Genomic DNA, 26,345 nt, shown 5'->3' with positions numbered 1-26,345 from the left:
CAGTTTACTTATGGTATACCAGTAAGTGCTTAAAATGCTTGCACAGTTTGGAATGTATTTACAGTTCATAACTAAATACTGCTTTTATTTATTTTATCTTAAATAGACAAAGTCCTGCTCTAGTACTGATCTGAGCATATTAAGGAACTAAGTTACATATTTGATCTTTCTTCATCACTTACAATTTCATTGTTATTATTTAATTGCTGTTGTAAAGTGTTATGACCAGGGAAGACAGTTACAGAGAAGAATTCAGCTATGATAGGATGCCAACTTTGGAACGGGGAAAACAAGAGAATGGAAATTACGTGCCAGATACCAAATCCAGTGACCTTCAGCTATCAAAGAGGCTACATCCTTGCTTTAGTTACAGAACATGGATCTTTTCTTTGCTGATGGGAGTAAGTACTTTTGAAGTAATTGATAGAGTAAATGGTACAAAATTAGAAAATGCAGGTGAGGTCTCTCTTCTGTAATCTCTTACAGGTGAGTAATCTCTTCTGTTTCATGTAATTTGAGAACTCAGAATTTCATCCTTGAAGTACTGAATGTAAATATTTATGTAGAAAGGAACATATTTAGAAAATTTAGAATTTAACACTTAATTGACTAATAGTATTCTTTGGATAATTCAGTACTCAATAATCAAAGATGCTATATGAAGGCTGATTTTTATCTTTAATATTAATTATGTGTCATAAACAGAGATTAAGTGGTAGAGCTAAACACCAACCCATATGTATATATAAGCAGTGCCTCTTGGTAAAGCATGTGAAGTATCCTGATCATATATGTTCTTTTAACAGGCATTATTATATGTATCTTATATATTTTCTATTATGCATTACTTTAACATAGTTAGCATGGTACTTACCTGCCACATTTATTTTTCAGGGTTCAATAGTCATGTAGTTGTTTGGTAGAATCTTTATGTAATGAGATATATACTTGTGTTTCTTACATGAATGCCACAGTGATTTGAATTTTTGAGTCACTACTAGAATCATAGGACATCTTGAGTGTATATCATATGCTTCTTCCTTTTCTGAGCCAAATTAATTAAAGTTTATTAAGGCAATTAGAATTTGATCCTTTTCTGTCAGCCTGTGTGTTTTTAGGACTAATTTTTATTAAGAACTAAAAATACTTCACTGTTAGTACAGTCTTGGTTTTGCACAGTGAAATAGAAGTATTGCCTTATTTTCATGGAAACGGCTGAACATATTTTTTCATTTCTGGCAATCTGCAGAACTTGGATTTCTTTTCAAGTGTACTATAATATAAAAATAGAGCACAAGAAGAGCTGTCTCTCTTTGCATTAAATTTTCTCAAACTTAATTATCAAAAGGGCAATTGTCTTTAATTAGATCTTTCCTTTTTCTGAGTTGTTGTGAATGATTTGAACTACTAAAGTTTAATGATCATTTGCTGAAGCCATATCATCAAGAAGCACAAATTTGATTGATAAATGAAAATGCAATTTTATTAATTAGCTAATCCAAGGCATTCCATTCAGATTTTTCTCCCAAATATTAAGTGGTTAAGCTCTCTCAACTGTTCTGAAAGACAGCCTCTCTATGCTGAGCAATAGAAGTTATAGAGAAGTTATAGAAGAGAGCCATCTACTTCAGGGAGCAGTTGCAAACTGTGACAGAGTGACATCAAAGCAGCTGCTAGTATGAGCTGGGAAGAATTCACTGTTCTTCAAGCACAGTTTCAAGTTGTGTTCTATAAATACTGTTCTTCAAGTTTTCCAGAATTCACTCTATCTGTGCTTATAAGCACATGTATTCTATCCTTATTTTCTGTTATTTCTTGACAAGGACATTTAAAGGCCTTCATAATTTTGTAACATCAAAAAAACCCAGCCAAATAAAAGAGTCATTCTGTCTCTCATTCTCCCCAGCTGCTTCCAAGAAATGTCTACTAAGAGAGATGACAAGCAAAAGGAAAACATTTTAGTAGATACGCTAAAGTTTATTGCGGAGGGTGACTCGGATAATTATGAAGAAATCAAATAGTTAGCAAAGGAGTAGGAGGAGTTGAACATTTACGCATGTGCCACTGGACCAAAGCAGGAAGAGGGTTTGGAGGGAGGCAGGAATCTAGGTGGAAGAATCTTCATCAGTTTATCCTAATACTACTTCTACTGTGTTCTAGTTGGTGATTGACCTTCTTTCCATATGCATAATGAATGTTGGTGGAGCCAAGCAAAGAATGCAAAGTAGAGGCTTAGTTTAGGTTTCTGAAACATTTTTATCATGGAACACTGATTACCTTTAGAGCATTTTATTAAATATTTGCCAAGTCAAAGCACAATGGTTGATTCAAAAATAAATGTATTGTTCGATATTAAGGCTTGGAAGTGAGCAAAACAACTTCAGAGCTCAGAATGTTTTTACATTTTTCTTCAAAATTATTAACACAAAGACCACATTTTGAAATGTTATTGTTTAATTTGCAAGAAATTACTGGTTTCAGTTTGACTACTAGTTGCTTTTTAAATAGTTTAATTCATATAAATTTATCTTACTTGTTGCTTTGCAGACTTGCCTCATTATTACTTCTGGATTTTCACTATATCTGGGAAATATTTTTCCATCTGAAATGGATTATTTACGTTGTGCAGCAGGTTCAGTAAGCATTCTTAATTATTTGATGTGGAAGTTTGACAGCAAAATCAATAGTAAATGTTTGTGGATTTATTGTCTTCTGTCTGTCTTTTAACTAATCATTTCTCTCATGCAAAATTTCATTCTGTTTAACAGTTCATTAAATGGGTTTTCATCCCATGTTCATTCATGTTAACGGAATAACAGTTGTCATAAACACAAGTGGTTTGTGCTGCCATTTTCATTCACTGCTTGCATGCAGTAGTTATCTGCATGAACAGTTTTTATGTGTTCGATTTCATGAAAATTTGCATTGTTACATATTTGGGGAATTTGCTGACTAAATACTATTAAAATGTATTTCAGGTTGTACTTCACAGTATTATTTTTCAGTTTATTTTGCTATATCTGAGTACCAAAGCAGACTAAAGTTCTCTGGAATATTATTATTTTATTGGTAAAACATACATTAAAGATATCTGACATTTTCCAGAGTCCAATTTTTTTTACTATATTTTGAGGATCTCTTTTATTTATTTTTTCCCCTACTATATTGTATATTGTTAAACTACACTTTAAATATATGTGTGTGAAAAGAGTCTGATGTTTTTGCTTTGTGCCAGGATTCTGTTCTGTCACTGTTATTTTCACAACTTGACTTGCAGATTTAAGTTAGGTGCAAGATTAACGCTTTACTTTAAACAAACAAGTCCCAGGAGTTGCTGTGTGAATAAGTTGTCAACTTGGTTTCTGCTAGAGGGGTTAGAATAAAGGTGAAGCATCTTTTGAAGTTAGTATCTTCACTGATGTGTTATTCTCTGCAACAGTAGGATCAGTTACTGAGATGTTTCCTTTTGTGCCCCAAGTCTTGCCTCCTTCAACTTTGTATTTGTTGTGAATTTTCAAAGATCAGGTAGATGAAAAATGTTATCACATTGGATTTGAATGGCTTGCAGTAGTTGAAGATGTGTCCATTTGGTTGCTTGTGTGTGAGCAAGGTGTTGCAGCTCTTACTACATATAATAGTCAGTATAGTTGGAAAAGCCTAGAGAGTTATAAAGCCAACTGACCACCAGGTGTCTAGGTTAGCATGAGCTGAATTGCTCTAGACCTTTTTAACCATCTTGTGTAGTAGTAGGATTCACTTGCCTAAACTTTCTTCTAGGGCATCAGGACATAAAAGGATACTTTAACTACAGGTCATTTAAATGTTAGGGAAATGCTGCCAAGAATTTCAAACGTCCATATTAAATTAGTTATAATGGCTCCATTGTTAAGCTCTCAGTGCTCAGACTTGTGAAAAGATAATTAATAAAGAAATGCAGTGTTTGTTATGTGACTCTATTTAACACAAACATTTTTACTAATTTTAGTTGAGTGTGTTTTTTAGTATACTAGTATGTTGTAACATTAGGTATTTGTGTTAGAGTTGAATCTGTAGTGGTACCATATCTACAGTGTTGGGGAACATCTTAAGGGATAGAGAAGTTATTTTGTGAGACTTTTCACTTATGCATATTGTTTCCATTTACCCCTGCCCTGAAGTATAGAAAAAGAGTTCCTAGTGAACATAGTGGAGAGCCCTGGCACAATTCTTCAAGTGTAATTTGACTCAACAGACCAATTTTCACAAAGTTCTTCAGAACTATGTTGAGACTAGCCAGATTTTAGCTTACACAACCAGACTTTGTCTGTCCAAAAGGAATGTGGAGGCCCAGTTCGGGAGGTAGCACTTTTTCTACTCAAGGATCTCAGGCCTTCTAGACTTAATTCAAACTAACAAAGGCATGAAATGACTCATGAAAAGGCTTACTGTCTGTCTTTTACTCATCACATTGTGCTGAGTAGCTACTCAAAACTATGGGCTGTGGAAGGCATATTTAAACCTCTTGTAATCCTCAGATACCAGTTGCAATTTATGAGCTCAGACAACAGTAACTTTCCTCAGAGCTTCTGATCTTCTGCTTCTCTAAGTTAACTGAAATGTGAATTCAGACCAAATAAAATACATGTATAGAAATATATATAAAATTATTCGTGCAGAATATCCCACTAGTCTTCTCTTTTAATTTTCCCAGTGTATTCCTTCAGCAGTTGTGAGCTTTGCTATAGCCAGGAATAAAATTAATGTGGTAAGTATAACATTTTATTGGTAATTACTACTTTTTTCCCCATGTGATTAAAATGAGAGACAAACCCATTTCAAAATTGTTTTACAGATACCCAATTTTCAGATTCTGTTTGTTTCTACATTTGCTGTTACAACAACCTGTTTAGTTTGGTTTGGATGCAAACTTGTCCTCAATCCATCAGCTATAAATGTAAGTTCCTAAAACAGTTACTAACTAACGATACACTTATCTATGTTTAAAAAAAAATAAAAAGAGAGTGAGTTGGATGGAGATCATATTTAATTACATAGTTGTCTATACCTCTGCATTACTACTTTGTGTGTGAGAGTCTTTGATGTGAGATCATCTATCAATAACTTTTCTGAGTAAGACATGACTGGAAGACTGACATAGGAGATGAAAACATATGGCTGAAAGACGTGTGGTACTGCTAATTCAGAGGAGATGAATATGGAAACAACTTCCCTGTCTTCTAGTATTCAGAGTTCAAAACCATGAATTAGATATTCAAATGTGATCCAGTTTGATCAACTGACCTTACTTTTCTATTGACTGTAGCAAATTTTGTTGGTTTTGGGTTTTACTTTTTTGAAAGAACACCGTCAGAGGAGAAAACTGAAGATGAATTAGCTCTTCTGTAGATTAGACAGTTTGTAGGATCTTTTTTTAATGGATATTTTTGCTTGTTCAAATTTTGTTGAACATTTTATATTGTCAACAAAGAGAGCACAGCAATTGCTCACTGGATTTGAGTCATAACCTTTTTTAATATCTACCTTTGATGGGCTGAGCCAAACAGAAATACAATTGTTTTGTTTTGGTTTGGTTTTTTGTTTTAAACTATGGTATAATGTTCTGAGACCTCTTTATTACGTGAGAGTATTATGCATATGAGTACATGACATAGCAATAGGTATTATTATTATTACCATTGATGACTATTAATGATAGGCTGTCACAGAGTTGCAGTACTCAATACAGCACATTTTGTATGAAGGTTAACAGCTGCTCTTGTGTGGTACTGTTCAGTTCTTCTCCCAGTATCTTATCAGCTATTGTGATATTAAGAGCTCAGCAGTAGCAATGGCTCTGTATAATAATATAGCAAATCTGAATTAGTGTTATTAACAAAAGACTTTTCTGCTAGAAAAATAGATAGATGGAATTTGCCTTGGAGTTATCCATGCTGTTTTAATAACATCTCGTTAGCTCCAAATTTCAGTAATGCAGAGCTTCTAAATGAACTGTTTACTTCCCCTTAGGAAGTCCAGTGTATTAGGCAAATAGTTACAAACCAACTTTTAAAATTAGGTAGCTAAGCCTAGTTTCACATTTCTCTGAAGCACTCTACTGCAGTCAGAGCTGTGGAAATTTGGTACTCTGGACAGTCAGATCTCTTGAATTCAATCACTACTGGCTTTAGACTTGGGCAGTTTTGCCCTGTGTTTGAGGGGATAATGTCATGCCCCCTTGGCTTCTGTGTGTATCACAGATCCATTTACACTAGTCAGTAGTTTGCACAGCCTTTCCTATCTTATTACTAGTGTAGCAGATCTCTCATGCATTGGCTGCTGAAGCGTCTCATGCTGTTGGGGCTGGTGGTGCTACCTTTGCATTCCCTTTCCCCAGGGTAGGCAGGATCACAGCACTGTCAGGCCAGTGGAGGGCTCTGTCTGCCCAGGAAGGTGGGCCCAAGAGACTCATCTTGTCACCATAATAAATAGTTGTTTTGTTGTGAACCCCAGTGTGACAAAATCAATTTTAATTATGCTCTTGAGAAGCTTTGAGATGGTCCTATGTCTAAGAGCTTAAATTTAGTTACATACTTTTGAAGTGTGGAGTTTTTATTTTGCATAAAATTTTGCATTTTATTAAATATTAACAGCTTTTCAAGGCAGACCAAACCATTTGAAAAGAGATTATATTAGACTAGAGAAATATAAGTGACAAACACTAAATTTATAACAAGGCAGATACTCTCTTTGCCAGTTGTTAGTCAGACTTGCAAGAGTTATGAAACCACAGAGACTGTTCATCAGTGCTCTACTAGCATTGGGTAGAGCACAGAGCTAGGATTCTTGGCCCAATTCTTTGGAGTGTCTTTTCATTCAGCATTAGATGTTGTATCACACCATTTGGATTGCAGCGTAGGGGTTGGGAGCCTGGGGCTGTCCTACCCCCAGCAGTGGCTTTTCTTAGCTCCTGGGCTAAGTCAGGCTTGCTTTTCTTTGTCCTCCTTCTGTTCCTGTGAGTATTCCATGATTTGCTGCAGCATTGTTGTTTCACATGGAAGGTCCTGCAAAATGCGAACATACCCAGCAATTATCCCTTTGTCATTTAGTGCTCCTCTGGAAGACAGTGGTAAAAATCTTCAGGCAGATGATTTCCATTAAGTGAAATAAATGTCTCCTTCTTAGGTTAGGCATTCTCAGCCTACTATGTAGACAGCTAAGCATTATCTTAGAAATCCATAGAGAACCAAACAGTTAACAAGGTATGTAATTAATAGATATGCCTTAAGTGTCACAAAAAATAGCCTGCTAGATCTTGCCCCATCCTTTATTTTCATTATGGAATATGTAACTGATTTATGTCTGGGATTTTACTGACAGATAAATTTCAATTTGATTCTACTTATTTTGCTGGAAATCTTCATGGCAACTACTGTGATCATTTCAGCTAGATCTACTGAAGACTGCTGCACAAGAAAGAAAGTAGGTATCCTTAAGAATTAAAACTGTAATTTTTGTATTAAATGTTCATTTTTTCCTGTATTACATATGTTAAGAAGTTAATGACAACTCCAAGATATAACTTCATACTACAAGGTAAAACTAGATTTAAATAATAAATACAAATACTGTACTAAACAGTAATAGCCTCATTTAAGAGTGCAGTGAGCCCTCTGTAAAATGACCCGTTGCAATTATACAGCACATGGTTGGTTGAATATCTTATGAACAGCCAAATGTTCTACTTCTGTTTTGCAGAACAAAAGTAAATGATGTATGAAACATTACAATACTGTGACCTGCATGTATGTTAGCAATGCCTTTTTCAAGCCTGTGTGCAGAAAGTATTTGTCAATTTGATGATATATGGACAATGACTATTGATTTCAGGGGTGTCATTATAGATAAAATTTTCTTTAGTCACAATTACTCTCCCAAATCCTTCCCTCAATTTTTTTACAAGAGCGTTTCTTTTAGGTGGCAGTGAAGTAAATGTGCTGTGCCATTTTGTATTCCAGAGGAAGTACTGCTTGCTAGATAAAGTATAGTGTACTGTCCTCAGGTACTGCTTACCCACATAAATAAAATCTGAAAGCTCAGGAAGAATGTGTGTGGAAAACGGAAACAAGATGACCACATTTCATTGTTAAATGGTGGTTGTGTAACAGCTAATCTGGAACTACCTCATTGGTTTATAGTGTGATCGGTATGGTCTGACACTGGTGAAAGCTGTAGTGCATCACTGTGAGCTCTGACGGCCCAACCAAACACTGTGCCACTATTAGAATCTGTAACAGGTTGTGTATTGCTTTGTGTTGTTTTTTTGATCATGATTTTTTATTCTGTAGAATGCTGCATATGACAGTAGTATCGTTTTGAGCAATGTCAGCTTTCCTACTCGAATTCTAAAGTCATACTCGGTAAGAAAAGTGTTGTTTCCTTTCATTAAATCAATTTGTTCTTTCATCATTCTAAGTGCTAAGCTCCTTTAAAGCCAGGAAGAGATCTGTGTAGGTAAGAGCTGGAAGAATAAAGGCAGTAATGAGGGATATATCTTAAAATGTTTCCTTTTAGAATATTGCAGGATGAATGATAACTGCCATATATAATAGGAAGGAGATTACTTAATGATAAATACTGCAAACTGAACTGTTGTTCAGTGGAGCTAATAAAGGAGAGCATAAATCTGTATAATGAAACTGGTCTTGTTTTCACTTAAGCCAGCTGGAGTTTTGCCATATTTTAGATGTGAAAAATAGTGATTTCATGCATAGCTAATAGCATAAATATATTTTTTTTCCTTTCAGTGAGTTCCTTTCTATATACATATAGGAAGTTTGGTGTTTAGATGCACTATTAATAACTTGATTGCTCTTCTTTGTTGTAGGTAATTGAGGTGATTATTGGAATTTCATCAGTATTTGGTGGAATAATTGCTTTGAATATGGATGTTCTAGTCTCAGGTCCATATCTTTCAGTAACATTCTTTTGGATCTTAGTTGCTGTAAGTAGTGCAAAATGAAGGTACTCTTTGAAAGCAATGTATCTGATTTATACATACATATATAATTAAAAAAAACTTAGAAAAAATTCCTCTCCCTACTGAAATACTTATTTGGCACTAATACTAGTGACAATTCTGGCTTAGCAAATGAATTAGTGCTTCAATATACTTAATATATTTATGCAATATGTTGTTCTAATTTGAATTACAATACTTTGGTTCTTATAAAATGTTCTGATACATTTTCAGGTCTCAGTTCCATAAAATGGAAATGAGTAATAAAACAAAGTTATTAGAAGTGAAGTGCTTTGTAAAGTAAGTCCTAGGTTTTAAAGTGTTTTGGACTGCAAAACAAAATGTTGAGTTTAGCAACAGCGTAGTAGAATCCTTAGACTATCATCTGTCGTCTGTTAGCCTCAACTGTCTTAAGAGCCTGAAATAGTAACACTGTACCTAGAAATGGATTCATAGAGAGTGCTGTGCTACTCTTCTTACCACAAATGGAAACAGCTGAGAGTGAAGACAACGAATATGATATTTATGTATGTCTCCTATGTTGGAAAAATCCTTCACCATGAAGTGGAAAAAGATTGTGAACAAGTTTTTCAGCATTTGGAATTACCAAAGTTCAGTAGGGTCCACTAGAGTGTCAAGTTTTGAGGATAATCATATTTCAGTGTATGTAGGTTTAATACACACTACTGAATAAATGCAAATTAAATGAAGATTAGTTTTATCTCCTTTTGACTAGTTGATTCCTAACACTGTCATAATAAGTCTCTATAGTTTTGCCTTTTCAAAAAAGTCAGGATGTGTTCTGTGACTAGTGGGAATCTCTGTAACTCAGTTGTAATTTTAGTAATTTTGAAGTAGGTAAATATTTATTTTGTTGTGCTTTTTTGTTCAGTGCTTTCCAAGTGCTATTGCAAGTCACGTAGCTGCTGAATATCCAAGTAAATGTCTGGTAAGTGTGTAAAATTCTTGGACTTTGTCATTAGAGTAGAATGATGCTAGGAAGGCATGTATATGATAGTTGGTACTGCTCATGTTTACTTTTATTTAATTAACTGCTGCAAAATGCGACAGAAATATGAAGCATAATTTTAGGGTGATATTCCTGAAAGGAAATCTAGTAGAAATCTTTGGAGACTTAATTCCACCAATTTTAGAAAATAATTGAGGGTTGTTTGTTGGGTTTTTAATTTTGAATCTTTGAGAATGGATATTACTATAGGAAAATGACTTCTTTCATATTGTATGCCCAGAACTGCTTTCATTCTCCTTAGCCAAGGTCCTTTCCATTATATTCTCCTTTCATTATGAGCTGTGGTTTCTGAAAGAGGAAAATTAGATGTGTAGACTGCACTGAACCTGGAGCCAATTTTAACAAAATCTTGATTGCATGGCTAGCAACAAGGACTAAGAATATTCAGTAGAGTGCATTTATTCCTTGACTGTCCCAGATGTGTAGTAAGGCTCCTTAAAACATCTGTTCTGTGTTATGGTCATGCAACCATGTTTAAGTCAGTAATGATGCATGACCACAACTGAAGTCAGAATTTGATCCTGTAGGGATGATATTTGAATGGTATTGTATGATAATAAATTCTCCTCAAAGCACTAACATTTATTTGCATAGTTATTTTAGGTTGTAAGCCTGCAGTGTCTGCTGTTAGCTCTCGTTATTTCATACAAACTGAAGAATAAGTGGTACTTCTGTAGTGACTCTCTAAATTGGGTATTGGTTCCTCTAACTTCATATGAAAAGCACTTTTAAAGTCAGACAAAATCCCCGGCATTCATATTAAATGGAATTGATTACAAATCAGTATTTTGGACATTTAGCTTCTGTATCTCCATGCAGTGTGGATGGCTCTTAATATTTTGTCTCATATATGTAATCTTAAACACTTTTACACACTTTTGTATGCTTGCTTCAGGGGGATAGAGCTCATAAACCAGTGTTGTATTTTTTTTAATTAAACTTTCTTTTTTATGTAGGTTGAGGTCCTGATTGCCATTAGCAGTGTTACCTCTCCATTGTTGTTCACTGCTTCTGCATACTTATCCTTCAGTATCATGCAAGTTGTTGACATCTTTAAAAATTACCCACCTGCTGTTAAAGTATGTATGTTTATGCAAATGAAAAGTTAACATCTATCTATTACAGTAGTAACACAAGAATGGGTTAGTAAGTGTAAGAAGACAAGGTGCTGCATTATTAAGCAATCTTAATAAAACATTACAGAAATTATTTTAAAACTCTTATTTAACTTACAATAGAATTTAAAGTGTGTTAAATCTATTGCCACTTTGGAATTTTAGTTTAAAAAAAAATCACAGAATCACAGAATGTTAGGAGTTGGAAGGGAACTCAAAAGATCATCGAGTCCAACCCATCTGCCAGAGCAGGTTCACCTATACCAGATCACACTGGAATGCATGCAGGCAGGTTTTGAATGTCTCCATAGAAGGTGACTACACAACCTCTCTGGGCATCCTGTTCCATTGTTCTGTCACCCTCACAGTGGATGTTATTCCAAATAGTAAAACTAATGTGTAATATGCTGGACTTTTTAACATTTTAATAAATCTGTAGCATATAAATTAAAGATTCTAGGTTTACTTGAAGAATGCTTTGCCTGTTTCTTAGGATTTCTACCAACAGTTGGGGTTGTAAGGTTACAGCTGGATTCATTCAAAGCCTGGATTCAGGCAGAGAAGGAAAAGGTTTGCAGATCTTAGATCATTTCAATATGAAGAGTTTATCAGTGCATTACTGAGGAGCTTTCTAGGGCTTTACAGTCCCAAGTGTTCAGCAATCCATGATGATGCTCAAATGACCGTTTATGGTGATTAAAACAGTGTCAGTGACTCTTAGTACCTACTAGTCCTTGGTTGGTCTTGTGAGTTTTTAGAAGAGAGGCAAGATGTTTGTTAAACTGAGGTCTCAGTGACTTGAATCTAGCTTTCGTGTATGAGCTCCTGTTCTGATTCTGGAGGAGCATAATCTGTGGTTGCACCTCAGGAAGCGGTCACAGCTTACATGTTCTCTTTACATAGCATGTCCTGTCACACAGACAGGAGACTGGACTCTATATAGACAGTTGGTGTGACCCTGTGGGGTGTTTTTATGCTCCTGTGTGTCTGGACACAGCAAGAATGGGCTGCTTTGCAGGGGAGTTAAAAAGAAATCTAGATACAAGTCCCAAGGTTATGAGGGTGGGAACTGCAGAAAATATTCACGTAGTTAACAATATATATTAATGTCTGTATTTTCAGCAATCTTATGATGTACTCCTATTGCTTCTGATGTTGATGCTACTAATTCAGGCATGCCTTACTATTGGAACTGTAATACAGTGTGTAAATTACAAGACAAAAATGAAACTACATGATTCATCATGGACAGCATCACAGGTTAAAAAGCAGGAATACAGAACAACAGAGGTACGTACTTATACCCAGTATAAAAAAATTTAAAATCCATATTTAAAAATAATTTTTGGTTAATGTTTCATGTTACCTGATTTAGATTACAATTAAAAACTGCTCAGTATAACTGTGAAGATGTTTAGGCACTGATGAATTTTGTAATAAAGAGATAATATTTTGCTGCTTAAATGATAACTGGGGCATAACAAATGCAGTATCTGTAAATCTGACATGTCCTGTTAAGAGTTGTGAGGTTAAAGCCCTCTTTGGTTCTATTTGTAGCATCTCCATTGCAGGCAAGGTTCAGCATTGTACTAAGTAAAGTGATACTTCACAGGTTGCTAATCGCTCTTTACATGTTTGAAGTTATAAAAACGATAAATGAATTTACTAAACTGAATTAATTCTCTGAAGTTCCCTGAACTTTGAATGGGAAGAGTTAAGAACAGGAAGTGCAGGAACAACATTGGGCAAGCTGAGTGGGTACCTGTGCTGGACAGTGTGATGTAGTGTGAAAGGGAGGGTATTGGAATCCTAGTTCTCTCCATGTCCTAACTACACTACCAAAGTTGGTGATAAAGATCAGAATTGGTATTTCTCTCCTACTCTTACACGTTGGAGCTATCATTTCAGATATAGGTTTGGCACATACTTTTTTAGAGCATGGTGGTGCCATTATTACTAAGAGCACTTTTCATATAGTCATTCAGGGCTAGAGTGCTATTTCAGGGACTGGGAGGAACCCAGCTTTCGTCAGTCTGCATTGGTTAACTACATTCATCTGCTATCACAGCCCTGTATTCCTTAGGTTTTCCTCACCTCTGCTGTGTAGAGAAAAGTGCTGTATCCTTAAAGACAAGGAGAGAGTAACTTAGATTGGCTGGATTTAGGCCCTGCTCTAGAAAGAGCATCTGCATTGAAACAGCACTGGATAGAAAGCACTGGGAGCAGGGACTGAAATTTGGTCAGCTGATTATGTCCCGTCAGGCTGCTTAGGTTGCTTATGTTCTGTATCTATGTCCTTAGAGTTACATTCTATGAAAATGATGAAGTACAGCAGCACTTGACTCTGGCAAGTCACATTTTGGAGTGTAGGTCGTATTATAGTGTTTGAACACACAAATAATCTTACAGGTGAAGCTGTAGGTCCCTTTGGACTCGTGGAAGTCTGTGTCCGTAGGAAAGACCTTCGTTTGCTTGAATGGATGTTGACAAGTCTTGCTTCAGTTGCACTGTAGGGGCCTACTTCTGCCTTAGAGTGCTAGGGCTTTCCGTTGCATTTTAGCAAAAATCTTGAAAAAATGTCCTAAGTAACATGTTTAAAATGGGAATTTGGCCAAGTTTCTTTGACTTGTATCTCAAGTGTTACACAACTTAAACTATTATTTTTTTAATATCATAAATGTATACTATTCTATATACAAAACTATACAATTTACAGAATAGAATATTTTAATAGCTCTGACTGTAATTATTCATATTCATGTTCTCTTGGCTTTTCTCAGATATATATTTGCTTGAACCTGATTTTTTCATGTTTCCATTGTCTGAAATTCGTTTGCTTTTAGGTTTCCAATAACACCTTAAAGGATTTTGACAAAGACAAGGCCTGGAAAGCAGTTGTGGTACAGATGGCTCAGTAGTTTGGATTATGCAAATGCAGCCAATACAGTAAATCAACTCTTTGAACTAAGGCTTAAAAACTGTTCAGTTTATAAACAGCAATATAGAAGGAGCTGAGGAATAACGCAGTAAATAATGTGTCTTTCTAATACTTTTGAAGTATACTGATAATATTTTAACGTATCTTCTCTTTTCTGTTGCTGTCTGTATTCTGGTGTTGCTTTAGAAGAAACCTTTAGAAAAAAGTTAACGAGTCACATGGATTTATGCTGATAGCAAAGTAAAATATGACAATATGTAGTAAGCTTCATGTATTTGCAGGAGATCGTTATAACTGCAGTTACACAGTCAGTGTAATTGATAAATGCTTTTGTAAAGTTATGAGTACAAGTCATAATTGATATTTTTGCTTATACTTCACTTTTGTAGGAGTTGTAAAGTTGTTTTGTGTCTTATTGCTTTTATATAAATAAAAGTCTTTATTATGTGGAAACTCAAGAATATGGATTAATATCCTAATCGGAGAGGTGAATCTGGAATATTCTTTCCCATTAAGCTTCCATTTCTGGGCTGTTAAAGGGGGAAGGGGCTTTTTCCTGAGTGTGCAGGTCATTCTGCCACTTTACTCTGCTTAGGTAAGACTTGGAGTCATACATCCAGCTCTAGTGCCCTCAACACATGAAAGATGTGGACTTTGGTGAAGCCATGTTGGCTGTCTCAAATCACGTCCCTGTCCTCCGTGTGTTCCAGTGTAGCTTCCTGGAGATCTGTTCCATGATCTTCCCAGTGACGGAGGTGAGGCTGACAGTATGGTACTTTCCAGGGTCCTCTTTTTTACCCTTTTTAAAGCTGGCTGTAAATGTTTCCTACCACGCATCCAGCAGCTGCAAAGGAAGATTTTTACAAGGTGAATGAGCTGATCTAACTTGATTGTGAAAGGGATTGTCTCCTCCATCCTATCTCCTTGTTCTCCCTGTGGTATCTGATTAAACTGGCAGAAAATGTATTTGTTACAAAAAATGAATAGTTTCATGCTGATTAACCAGCTCAGCACACTGCAAACTTATAGTGGTCTCTTCAATAATTTCATACCAACTGGAGACAGAGTTGGATTTCTGCCTCCTTGGGCATGGATCAACAGAAGACAGTAGTTGTCTTTCGTTAGTACTTCCTTCGTCCCTTGCCATCAATTTACTTGCCTATATTTTGGGTCTTATGCCCTTTCTTGTCTTCATTCCTTGTTTGAAAAAGTACATTTCTACAGGGTCCGTGCCAGGAATTACAACTTTGGACTGATCACATATCAGTTGGTTTGTGTGTAGATCACTGTCAATTACAGTTGGAGTTAAATGAGTTATTCAAATAAAAAATTGAGTGCTTTGTGATCTGAGTCTTGTGTTTCTGAGGAGAGCCCATGAGATCAAAATAATAAAACCTAAATTAGTTTCAGAAACTGGAGTAGTCAGGTTTCCCTGGCAACTGATTTGTTTTTATAATGATTTCCTGTTTTTTTTTCAAGTGATAGAAGTACTTTTGTTTGTTTCTGAGTAGGAAGTCCCTCAGGGAGAAACTGACAGAAGAAACTGTTAGTGCCGTTTTATGAATAGTAGTATCTTAGGTAGAGTATCTTCAAAAGAGATTTAGATTATTTTTCTCCTTTATCTTGTGTTACCTGTCTAATACTAATATGGGGTATTTCACAGTAAATTGTTTTTCTGCCCCTGTATTTATAGGAAAAACAGCCAAGGAGTGAAGTAACAATGATGGAGCTGAATGTGTTATGATGAATCAGATTCATGTGAGGGGAAACTATGTCTGCTAGCTTTAAACAGTGAAGAAAGGGATGTCCAGGAAAACAGGTTCTGTTGGTCGGTTAGTTTTAATCCATGTTTTGTTGATACCAAATTATGACCATCAAACATAAGCAAAAATTGCTTTTCATACTTTTTCAAGGAAAGAGAGATCTACAGCTGTAAAATACCTTACATAATACTTACTGGAGTTCTTCTTGTACTTTTTTTTTTTACATTTATTTTCTACTTAACATTTATATCATGACAACTCTCTTTAATTTTCTCCCTCTTGTAAAAGTGTTGGGTGTTTTTGCTATACAGTCATAATGGGCCAAATTTTCACATGGAATTGTTTCAGCTGGAAAAGGCCTTTAAGATCCTTCAGTCCTACTGTCAACCCAACACCACCATGGCCATTAAACCAGGTACCAAAGTGCTATGTCTACTCTTTTTTTTGAATACTTCCAGGTGAGGTGACTCCAACACCTCCCCAGGCAGCCTATTCTAATGCCTGCCTGACCACTCTTTTAGTAAAGAAATGTTTTCTAGTATCCAGTTTTGCTGAGAATGAGGCTATCAGATTGGTGAATCCATATTTACTGCTCCTGAAAACCTTGTTTTCCTCCGTGTGCTTAGGGGATATCATGCACATGATTTGGTTTTAATTCAGTTATTATTGATGCCAAATGCCCTCCTTTTTGTTTTACTTCCCAGTGCTCCTAAGGTGCTACTTACTGTTATGTTTGCCATTGTTGTCAAATACTTGTCACTTTTATAGGAAAGGCACAGGGCTGAGGAAGAGAGTGAGGGTCCCCTTGGATCATGTAGATGAAATAAGGAGTGAGTATTTTTGGATATTGAAGTATTAGCATGCTGTATACAGGAGCTTCTCTTTCACCAATCTGTCTTGTGGCTCCGTGGATCTTATATGCCCTGCTGGTACCCTCTGCTGAGTGCTTGCCCTGGACACACAGGCTCACTCTGGACAGGAAATGTAGGCACACACCTGGGAAAGTGCAGTTCCCAGGTAGTTCTGAATCATTGTGAATATTTTTTTGTGATGACAGTAGCATCCCAACATGACAAGAAGGTGCTATGTTATAAACACTCAGCTGTCCCATGGTTGATGTGAATGTGTAACGGTGTGAGAGCTGAAATCCCCCTCCCACACTGACAATAACCAGGCTAGCTCAGTATGGAAGCAAATGAAACTGTATTTTACAAGCAAAGCGACAAGCTATGATGAAATGCAATGAATATGTACAAATATACACTACTCACAACATTTATAAATATGTACAATCAACAGAAAAGCACAACCAAGCCCCCTTGGTCCCCCCCCAAAAGAGAGGAGTCCGTGCCTCTTTTCCCTCCTCCACCAGAGCAGGCAAAAGGGAAGAAGGCCAAGAAGCAGAGAGAGGTTCATTAGACTTAGCTTGTCAAGGTGAGTATGTGTGTTATCTCTTCAGCCAGAAAAGAAGCAGCAGGCAGAAAAGAGAAGCTGGACTGCGAGAATGCCCAACTGCCCCACTGTCCCATATCTTGTTTTGAGTAGTGATTCTTAAAACATTTCTATCTCTCCAATGGAAGTGTTTAGAATAATCATTATTTTGCTTTCTTACACCCAATAGTGATCTATTTACATTCCTTCTCTGCTTGAACTTTGTGAGGAAAAATTTAAAAGACAGTCTCAAAACCATCACAGAATGGCCTTGGGGCATGATGTCTGCTGCCTGGTGCCGGCAGTATGGCTGCACACTAACCTAAAAGGGGAGCCATAGGACTGTGTTGGTCATGACCCATGATCTCAATACAGCTGGAATTTTAAGATGAGTGTATCTGTATTGGTGAGACATGGAAGTTTGTAGTGCTATAGCACAAAATACTCCTGCAAAATGTAGTGTGAATGCGGCTCTTGTGCTCCACAGAAAGCTGGAACTTCTCCAGTATGAATGTGACAGGGACATGCCTTGTAGCCTAGGCACTGACATGCTCATCAGTAAATACGCAGCCAAGGTTGAAATCCATGTGAAGTTTTGTGCCTTAGCTCCTAAGTGACAAGTCACAAAACTGATGTCTGCCTGCTTAGGTATGTCTGGTGATACACCTGTCATAACTACTATTTCCACTAATGCTCCTTGAACAAACTTGACCAATGATATTAGTGATCTCTCTTGAAGTAGGCCAAGTGTGTAGCCAAGTCTGCCAAATTTTTGAAGTCAGCAATTAAGAAGAAGGGACCTGGGCTAATGGTCTATGCATTAGGCTTGACCCAAGAGAAAAAGGAGAATGGGAAATAATGGATTTTGCTCTATACTCTAGGTTTTACACCTGCATTTTATTAAAAAATCCCAAACAAACAAAGAGCAGCCAGACTACCATCCTGAAATGTGCAAGATATGGATTCAAACCTTGGACTCAGAAATTTTTAGATTTTGGCAGTTTTATATCCTTGACCAGTGCTCTAATAAAGCTTTAAAGCACCAAGGGTCTATATTACAAAAGTCTAAAAGGAAGTACTTCCTATTAAGTTGTTTATTTTTTTCTTTCTTTTTTTTCCCCCAAAGTATTTTTTTTCTTAAAATGGATGGAACACTGGGAGAAGCGGGATAGTACATAATTTGTCATCATCTGTTCTTCAAGAATGAAGTAATAAAAACACCAAACACAAGACAAACATTGCTTAAAACACAGGTAAGGTGGTGTAAGGAACAAGAAATAATAGAAATCTGTTATCAAGAAGTTATTTCCAATAATTATGACCAAGAATCAGCATCCTATTTGAACAGGGAGCCTAAGAGCTAAATTTCATATGCATAGATGATAGTTTTCAAAAAACATGGCATGAGATTATTATACTGCCCAGCTTTTAGTGGGAATATTAAGCTAATGGGGGTTCTCTAACCTGACATAATAAAAGCAATGGATGGACACTGTAATTCCAGGATATAAATCATGTAGGAATGGAAAAGTAGGTTGTGCTTGTTTACACGATTTTTAAAAAAGCTTACTGTCAAATAAAATAGATAACAATAAAGTTGTTTAATTGTGTATCTCATTGCTACAATAAGTTTTGAAAACCAAAAGGTTAAATAGGTGCACAAGATGCACAAGGTGCACAAGAGCTGCACAAGTTCATGTAAGAAAGGTCCAGAAACAGATGGTAAAACCAGTGATGTGCACATGCTTTTTAATTCAGAAAAACCATAAGATATGGGCTATTGGAACTTGGCAGCATATAGGTTAAAAACAACCCACAGAAATAGCCTATTTAAATTATTTCTTATTTTTCTTAAGCATCTGCTACTGATTCTGTTAGGCACAAGTGAATGGACTGGGTAGACCTTTGATCTGGTATACTTTTATGTATAGATGAAAAAAATGGTTAAAAAATAACAAACAACACGTAGTTCAGTACCATGATTGATACTATTCTATATGTTCTGAAAATAAAGTCTTACAACTGGACTCACAAGTAAGTATCTTAAAATACAAGTATAGTACATACACTGGCAGAGTAGATATTGTCTATTTGGTAAAGCCACATCCTAGCAGGTGGTGTATTCCCTACTTTAGCTGATGTAAAAGGTTTTACGAGTGCACTGAGGACTTCAGTTCTGACACTGTCCTACTGAAAGATATCCCTCTTAGTTGTGAGCAAGACCCCTCTATGAAGGGCTAACTCCCTATTCCACCTGTACACACCACAGATACTCTGTAGTTCATATGGAGGTTGGTTTTTGGAATACTTGCTCCTTGTGATGGGTAGTGGGTCTATGCAAGGTAGCACCCAGGAAGGTGTTCCTGGGCATTTTGTTATGGTAATGTGTTGAGTTGTTGTGACTCACCTGTACCCTGCTTTCAGATCAAGTGATGTAGAGCTTGTTTAGCAAAGTGTGCAGACTTCCCAACTCTGTTTAAAATCCCCAAACTGGAGATAGTGTACAGAAACAGAGGCTTCTGTTGATAGAAATAAATAAGTGAAATAAGTTCAAGGCACAGATTCCTGCTCATGATAAACAAGAAACCAGTCACCAAGACACCCACCTCAGCAAAGCTGATTTTTCTTTTTATTGAATGCATTAGAGAACCAGGAAGATAAGTAGACATAAGTGAACCTTCTTGGTGCATCATTGTAGAAACAGTTCCCATGTACACATAGAATTTAAAGACAAGAAATTTGCTAAAACTGACATAATTAAATCCAGAAGAAAAAGGCTTTTAATTATTTGTCAAAAATCCACATTTCTCATTTTTCACTACAAAACATAAGAAATGAGTTGAACATGCATTATATTTCGCACAACTAGCAATTCTCAGTCCTTGGAAAGTTTTAGAGGGAGGAGCTCAGAGGTGCTGTGGGAGGGACTAAAATTCATACTAAAGTTTTGGCATGAGAGGGAGAACTGTCAGAGCAGAAGGTTTCTTCTGAGCTTTTGCCTTTTCTTTTTTTTTTTTTTTTTTATTAGGATGATAAGTATTCATGTTCAGATTCTTCTAATAATTCTTTTTTGGCATTCTGATTGCCACATTATTTCCAGGATTGAAGAATGTGGACTTTCATGTTCTCAGGTAATCTTATACTTGTTCATATTTGCTATCTAATCTAGCTATCTATATACTAGTTGTATGCTGGAAAAATAGTGGTCAGAAGAATAAGAAAGCAACAATGGAAAAATACTTCAGCTATTCTAAACATTATATTCCTGTCATTCTGAATTAAGCATCCAAAGTAGCAAAGACGCCTGTTAGGAATGGAGTAAGAAAATGCATCTTCCATAATTTTCAGCTGCTGCTGTTAGTAACTTTTTAAATCAATCTTTTGCATTTGAAAGAAAAAATACTTTAGTTAATATTCATTACTTTAGAGAGTCAGTTTTCACAACAGCAGCAGTGTTTCACAACAGCAGATGAGGGAGGGAGGAAGGGAAGTTTCAGAAATTTCGAATTGTGGTAGGAATATAAAAAATATTGTCTTTCCCTGTGGATAAATGAATTAAGCTTGAGAAAGAGTAAAACCTGTCTCTCATTTTGTGGGATGAATGTAACTGCAATATTACATTTAATGACTTAGGTATGTGCATAAAAGTGGAGTGTGAACCATACCATCTTTTTAGTAGCTCTGAATTTTGTATGTTTCCAAATATCCCCACAAAGGGGCACTATGGAGATACACTGCTTCTGTTGGCATTCTGAAACTGTAAGAATAAACTGAAAGATAAAGAAAAAAAGGTTAAAATAATAGGGAATCTGACTTGCAGTCTTAGTAGAGGGTAACTAGGTGTTTGCTAGGGAATTGGTGGCATGAAAGTGTTTGGCTGTCTGTACAGACTTCTGCTTGAAGATGTCAGTGTTAAGAACAGGCAATGAGACATACTAAATATTGTCTAAATGTGGTGGTACTACCCAGATACTAAGTTAGTATCTAAGTTGCAGTAATTTATTCTATATTTTATATCTGTAACCTAGAAAATATCAGGAATAAAGATTTTTATAAAATACTAGATTGAAGGACAAACAACTCCTCTGTATTTAAAGTTGTTTAATATTCCCACATTAAATTCTGTAGTCTATCCAGTTAGATAATGTTTTTAGAATAATAAAATAAATAGTCATAAAATATTAACCTCTAGATGTACTTTCCTGAGAACTTTTCCAGAATTTTCACATGCTTATGCTTATGAATGCCAGCACATGTGTTTAAAAAAAAAAAATGCTCCTTGGTCTGCTGCAGTGAGAGTTTAAAATGGAAATTATTTAGTGTTCTAATTTATCCCTCCAAAGAGTCTATGACTATCAGACTCAGCATGTGAAAAAAACAATAGCAATTTTTTTTTTCAGTGGGATTCAGTCTAGGGTAGAGTTTACCTCCAGACAACTTGAAGGGCGCTTTTCTCTGTCATATCTTAAGTATATATATTAAGAAGACTGATTCACTAGATGCCTAAATTATAGAGAAAACCCTGAGGTTTGGTGGGCTGGATCCCATTCTTAAAGCTTCTCCAGCACTTAAGGTTGGATAACTGAGAAATAGTTATTTATTTATTGATTTATTTATTGATTTATTTATTTTTAATTTACATGGGAAATACATTGTTTCCAGTAAAATGGAATCAATCACTCAATCAATCATTTGTGATGGGAAAGATTTGATTTAGTTCATGTTTTCTATGTAATGTTTCTTCTAGTTGTATTCAGTGAAATCTTGAATGCATTAATGACTTTTTAGGACACAAATGTTTTCTCACTGGGAACAATAATGATCTCAACAGGAAAAATTACTGCCAGCGCAGCAATTTCAGCCTAGTGCAAATTGTTGTAGCTACATGAGCTTTAGAATCTCGTGACTAGCTTGTTAGAGAAAACTTCTTACTTTTTATTTGGAAGTAACTTCAATTTCCTTACATAACTGACCAGAATTTGTGGCCTCAAACCCATCTCTCCATAAGTTACTTTAAAATGAAGCAGTTTATCTTCTACCCTATTTATATCTCTGTGACACTATATATATATAGGGGCACTATGCAGAGGTTACAGTTTGTTTTTGTCTATGTGCAGTACAGGTGTGCTGCCTTTGGCAACGGCACATGAGATCACAAAGTAGAGAATGAATATAGTTTTTTTTTCCCCTAGCAATTTTCTTAATGTGGAAATGAGATATTCTAATTTGTAAACTATAAGAAGTTTTCTGTAGCTGCTATTGCTACAAGTACTACAGAAAATTGTGTCTTTGTTTATGAATTTTCCCCTTAAGTTTTTATAGTAGATTTCTCTTCTGTCAAGTCAACACACAACCTGAAGTTGTGTGGTTCTTTCTAAAGCAATATGGGAAAAGAGCAATTAATTTGCCTTGGTTTTGTTTGTTTTGCATTTTGTTTTGTTTTGGTTTGGTTTGGTTTTAAACTGTGGGTGTTGTCAGGAGGTCTTGGGCAGGTTTAATAACTGAAACCCTTGAGTTTGAGCAGCAAACTAGATTTTAAGGTGGCTATGTCCCCTGAATATTTTTAAGCAGTTTTGACCTCTTTTGGTACTCCTTATCAGAGCATTAGTTGCACTTAAGAGGGAAGTAGTGAGATAACTGTTTTATGTAACTTAAAAGCTCTTCACACTGACCTGTTTAGATGTTGGAACTTATTTCAGCTTTACAAATCATTCCTAGTTTACTGTGAGTACTCAGCAAGACATCCCTTCATTGCTTTGTGTAAGGCAATATCCAGGCCTCATTATTATGCACAAATTCTCTTTTCGTTCAGTACAGGAAAGGCAAAAAAAAAACCAAACCAACATTGGATGCTTATGAAAGTACTACACAAAAATTCGAACAACATGAAAATATACAATCGTAGGCTGAGTGATGGCGAAGGAATGACCAAGCCTTTTTATCTAGTATGATTTAGTTCTTCTTTATTTTAATGACTTGGCTTTGCAGCTTGCGTGATATTCTGGTATTTCATGGTTAAATACAATGGGCTTGGTCTCCGTGCCTCACCCAATAGCAAATACAGTTATTGACCAAGTTTCCCTGCAAAGGCATAGGGGAATCCCAACCTGCAATTGAAATTGGGTTTGTGCCCTACTTGTTTTACAATCCACATTATTTGCAGACTGTATACAAAAGAACAGGCTTACGCCAAATTTGACTCAACAGCTGGTAAAGATCAAGAGCACTACATTAAAAAAGAACAACAAACAACCCAGAAAACTATGAAATTGTATTTGTATTGTCTACCATTAAATGTAGGAACATTTCCAAAGTCCATTGATCAAGAAGACCATAAAGTGAATCTGGGATTTCCTTGCAATTATGAAAGTTATTGGCAGCAAATTCTTGATATAGCTGTTGCCTGTTCATGCTATTCATAGTCAGAGTAAGTGGTGTTTCTGTACTAGATATTTATGCCACAGATCAGTCCATTGTTGCTGAATACTACACACTGCACAACCGGAGGTAGAATATAGCCCTCAGGCCACTAACTCAGCTGACACCAATTGGCATTCTTTGTTCATTATTAAAGTGATCAATTTGTATCATAAAAGTGATTGCCAGCCTCTAAAAAATGGTTACGGTAATCTAGGTGACATAATTAATTTGTTCTTCAAGATCTGTTTAAAAACCTAGTTTTAGACAGGGAAAATGTCATGAGATTGATCAGAGACCTGGATTTCTTGAGAGAGAGAGAGAAATAATGTAAAGTCTCAACATAGGAAGATGACTCAGCACAGACTTTCTTGTGTATACATTGATATACCTGGTGACTGGAAGAGACTGAATACCCTTTGCTAATATTTGCTGAGATGCAATACAATCCATGAGAGCATGCCCTAGACAGAAGGCCTGGGGTTTGCATCCCTACATGTCATTGACTCACTTGTGTGGCCCTATTCAAGTAATTTCCTTTCTCCCATTTTCACAAGTACAAAATAGTGCTGACCTTTCTGTATTATGTCTTAATTATGTGTTTTAATTAAGTGCTTTGAATACTATAATTAAGTGTTAAGTATTCATTAGTCAAAACAGTCAAAGTCAGGACAGCTGCACTTTAGCAAGTTTCGTTGACTTACCTCTTGGACTGTGTTTTACTTTTGCTCTTATGGTCAAAAATAGCTCATGACAAGAGACACTTAGCTTCTATTTTTCCTGCTGTGTCCTATGCCACTAGTTGGGTGCCATCCCATTTCCTCACCCCCTGAGAAGAAAGCAGCCAGTGACAGGTAGAAACAGGGACTTAGAAAATTCTCAAGTGTTCTTCATGATTAGAGCATCTACCACCACTAGAGAAGAAGAGGTGGAGATGCAGAGAGCTCTGCAATTCAGAACTTGCAAAAATTTAGCAGTAACTCTTAGGTTTTTTTCTTTGTCACTTCTGCCTTCCTCAAAAACTCTGGAGAAAGGTTATAAGGTCTGGAAAGTAATAAGCCATTGGAGTAGCAAAAGCAGAGGCCCTATAGATAGATAATCATGAAAGCTGGAGGCACAAAATTAACAGATGTTAGAACTGGCCCTGACAAAGTATTCTGAAACTGAAACACAAGGCAGTGCTAGAATCTTCACCACCATGAGATTTCAAACTGTATGTGCAATTGGTACCCATAGCAGGGGGTAGACACAATAAAATAAAATAAAAACATGGCAGTGAGTTTTAGCTCATGATTTTCTCTGAGCCCTGATCTTATGGAGGGAGGATGTCCTTCAACTCCATTTAGACCCAAAACTCAGTGTTGAATATTGTGATTTGGGAGTAGGTGCTTTTCACAGCTGCACAATATTGCTGTCTGACTGACTGATTTTCACTTATCTAGGTTATCTAGGAATGAATTAATCTAGGAAGCACAAATTTTTTAGGAGTGGTAATAACCTTAACAAAACCATGTATCATGATATGGCTGGAATTCTCGCAGTAAAGAACCAAAAGAAATGTGCTGCATCAAAAGAAATGTGGCCAGCAGGTCAAGAGAGGTGATTCTGCCCCTCTGCGCTGGTGAGACCCCATCTGGAGTCCTGTATTCAGCTCTGGAGTTCTCAGCAAAAGGAAGACATGGACATGTTTGAACGGGTCCAGAGGAGGACCACGAAAGTGATCAGAGGGCTATGGAGAAGGGCTGAGAGATTTGGAATTCAGCCTGGAGAAGAGAATTTTGGGGCTGTCCAGTACTTAAAGGGAAAGATAGGGACAATCTTTTTGGCTTGCTGTTTTTACAGGACAAGGGATAGATTTAGATTAGATTTAAGGAAGAAATCTTTTACAGTGAGGGTGGTGAAATAGTGGAACATGTTGCCCAGAGAGGTGGTAGATGCCTCATCCCTGGAAACATTCAAGACCAGGTTGGATGGGGCTCTGAGCAACCTGATCTAGTTGAAGATGTCCCAGCTCATTACAGGGGGGTTGGACTAGATGACCTTTAAAAATCCCTTCCAAGCTAAACAATGCTATGATTCTGTGATTAGATTAATTTGTACATTTGCTAAAGCTGGCAATGCTGTATCTGTTACTTTGTCATATTTATTTATATTGCCCCATTCTTCCTCTCTTGACAGAATGCTTATGCATGGGAGAGAACCAGGGATGATCAGAGATAAGCAGGACCAAAAAAGGGGTTTAAAAGGCTTCTTTCTCAGGGTAGCTTTGGATACTCCTTTGGCTTTTTGGCTCAGCCTTGAGATGCTAAGCCTCATTCACAGATGTGTAAGTAATATGGCTCTAAGAAAGGAGTTTCTTCCTATCTCTGACTGACATGAATTTGATTTCTGGGAGCCATGAATTCCCACATGGCATGCTGTGACTACCAGGCTGTTCAAAGTAGGAACCAAAATTTGAAGTTCTATGTATTGCATTGCCATCCTTCTTACAGGAGATCCCCAGGTTTTATATATCAATTCTGGCACAGATATCTTTGTAGTAGTTTTCATACTCTTGGGAAAATAATTTTCCTTCTGATTTTTTTAACCTTTGTTTTCTGTTTTTTGAAAACTAGGAAATTATTTGCCATCCTAAAAGACGCAAAAGACAAAATAT

At 36.3% G+C, this 26,345-nt stretch overlaps 2 protein-coding genes across 6 annotated transcripts in view; both read left to right on the top strand.

Moving 5' to 3' along the window:
- Positions 1-221: 221 nt before the first annotated feature.
- Positions 222-14,058, top strand: MLC1 (modulator of VRAC current 1). 5 transcript variants are annotated; one of them, XM_054399695.1, is made up of 11 exons: positions 222-401; positions 2,548-2,637; positions 4,691-4,744; positions 4,832-4,933; positions 7,357-7,458; positions 8,325-8,396; positions 8,864-8,980; positions 9,888-9,944; positions 10,982-11,104; positions 12,263-12,430; positions 13,984-14,058. In XM_054399695.1, the coding sequence occupies exons 1-11, from the start codon at positions 222-224 to the stop codon at positions 14,056-14,058; spliced, it is 1,140 nt and encodes a 379-aa protein (XP_054255670.1). The 5 variants fall into 5 exon arrangements, with proteins under 5 accessions (XP_054255670.1, XP_054255672.1, XP_054255673.1 ...); XM_054399697.1 differs by lacking the exon at positions 2,548-2,637; XM_054399698.1 differs by lacking the exon at positions 4,832-4,933.
- A 6,243-nt stretch (positions 14,059-20,301) lies between these two features.
- The window catches only part of IL17REL (interleukin 17 receptor E like), a 54,064-nt gene continuing 48,020 nt past the window's right edge, over positions 20,302-26,345 (top strand). The window contains exon 1 of the mRNA XM_054399855.1: positions 20,302-20,403. Within this exon, the coding sequence (XP_054255830.1) occupies positions 20,302-20,403 (102 nt within the window). The remainder of the gene's footprint in view (positions 20,404-26,345) is intronic.

Source organism: Indicator indicator, chromosome 3 (assembly GCF_027791375.1).
Source record: "Indicator indicator isolate 239-I01 chromosome 3, UM_Iind_1.1, whole genome shotgun sequence".
Lineage (NCBI taxonomy): Eukaryota > Metazoa > Chordata > Aves > Piciformes > Indicatoridae > Indicator > Indicator indicator.
Note: the sequence above shows the minus strand (reverse complement) of the source record. Positions and strands in the feature narration are given on the sequence as shown.

Coding starts and splice junctions, on each gene's coding strand:
- MLC1 (XM_054399695.1), top strand. CDS start 222: ATGACCAGGGAAGACAGTTACAGAGAAGAATTCAGCTATGATAGGATG. Junction 2,638..4,690: donor TACGTTGTGCAGCAGGTTCA/GTAAGCATTCTT, acceptor TAATTTTCCCAG/TGTATTCCTTCAGCAGTTGT. Junction 4,745..4,831: donor CCAGGAATAAAATTAATGTG/GTAAGTATAACA, acceptor ATTGTTTTACAG/ATACCCAATTTTCAGATTCT.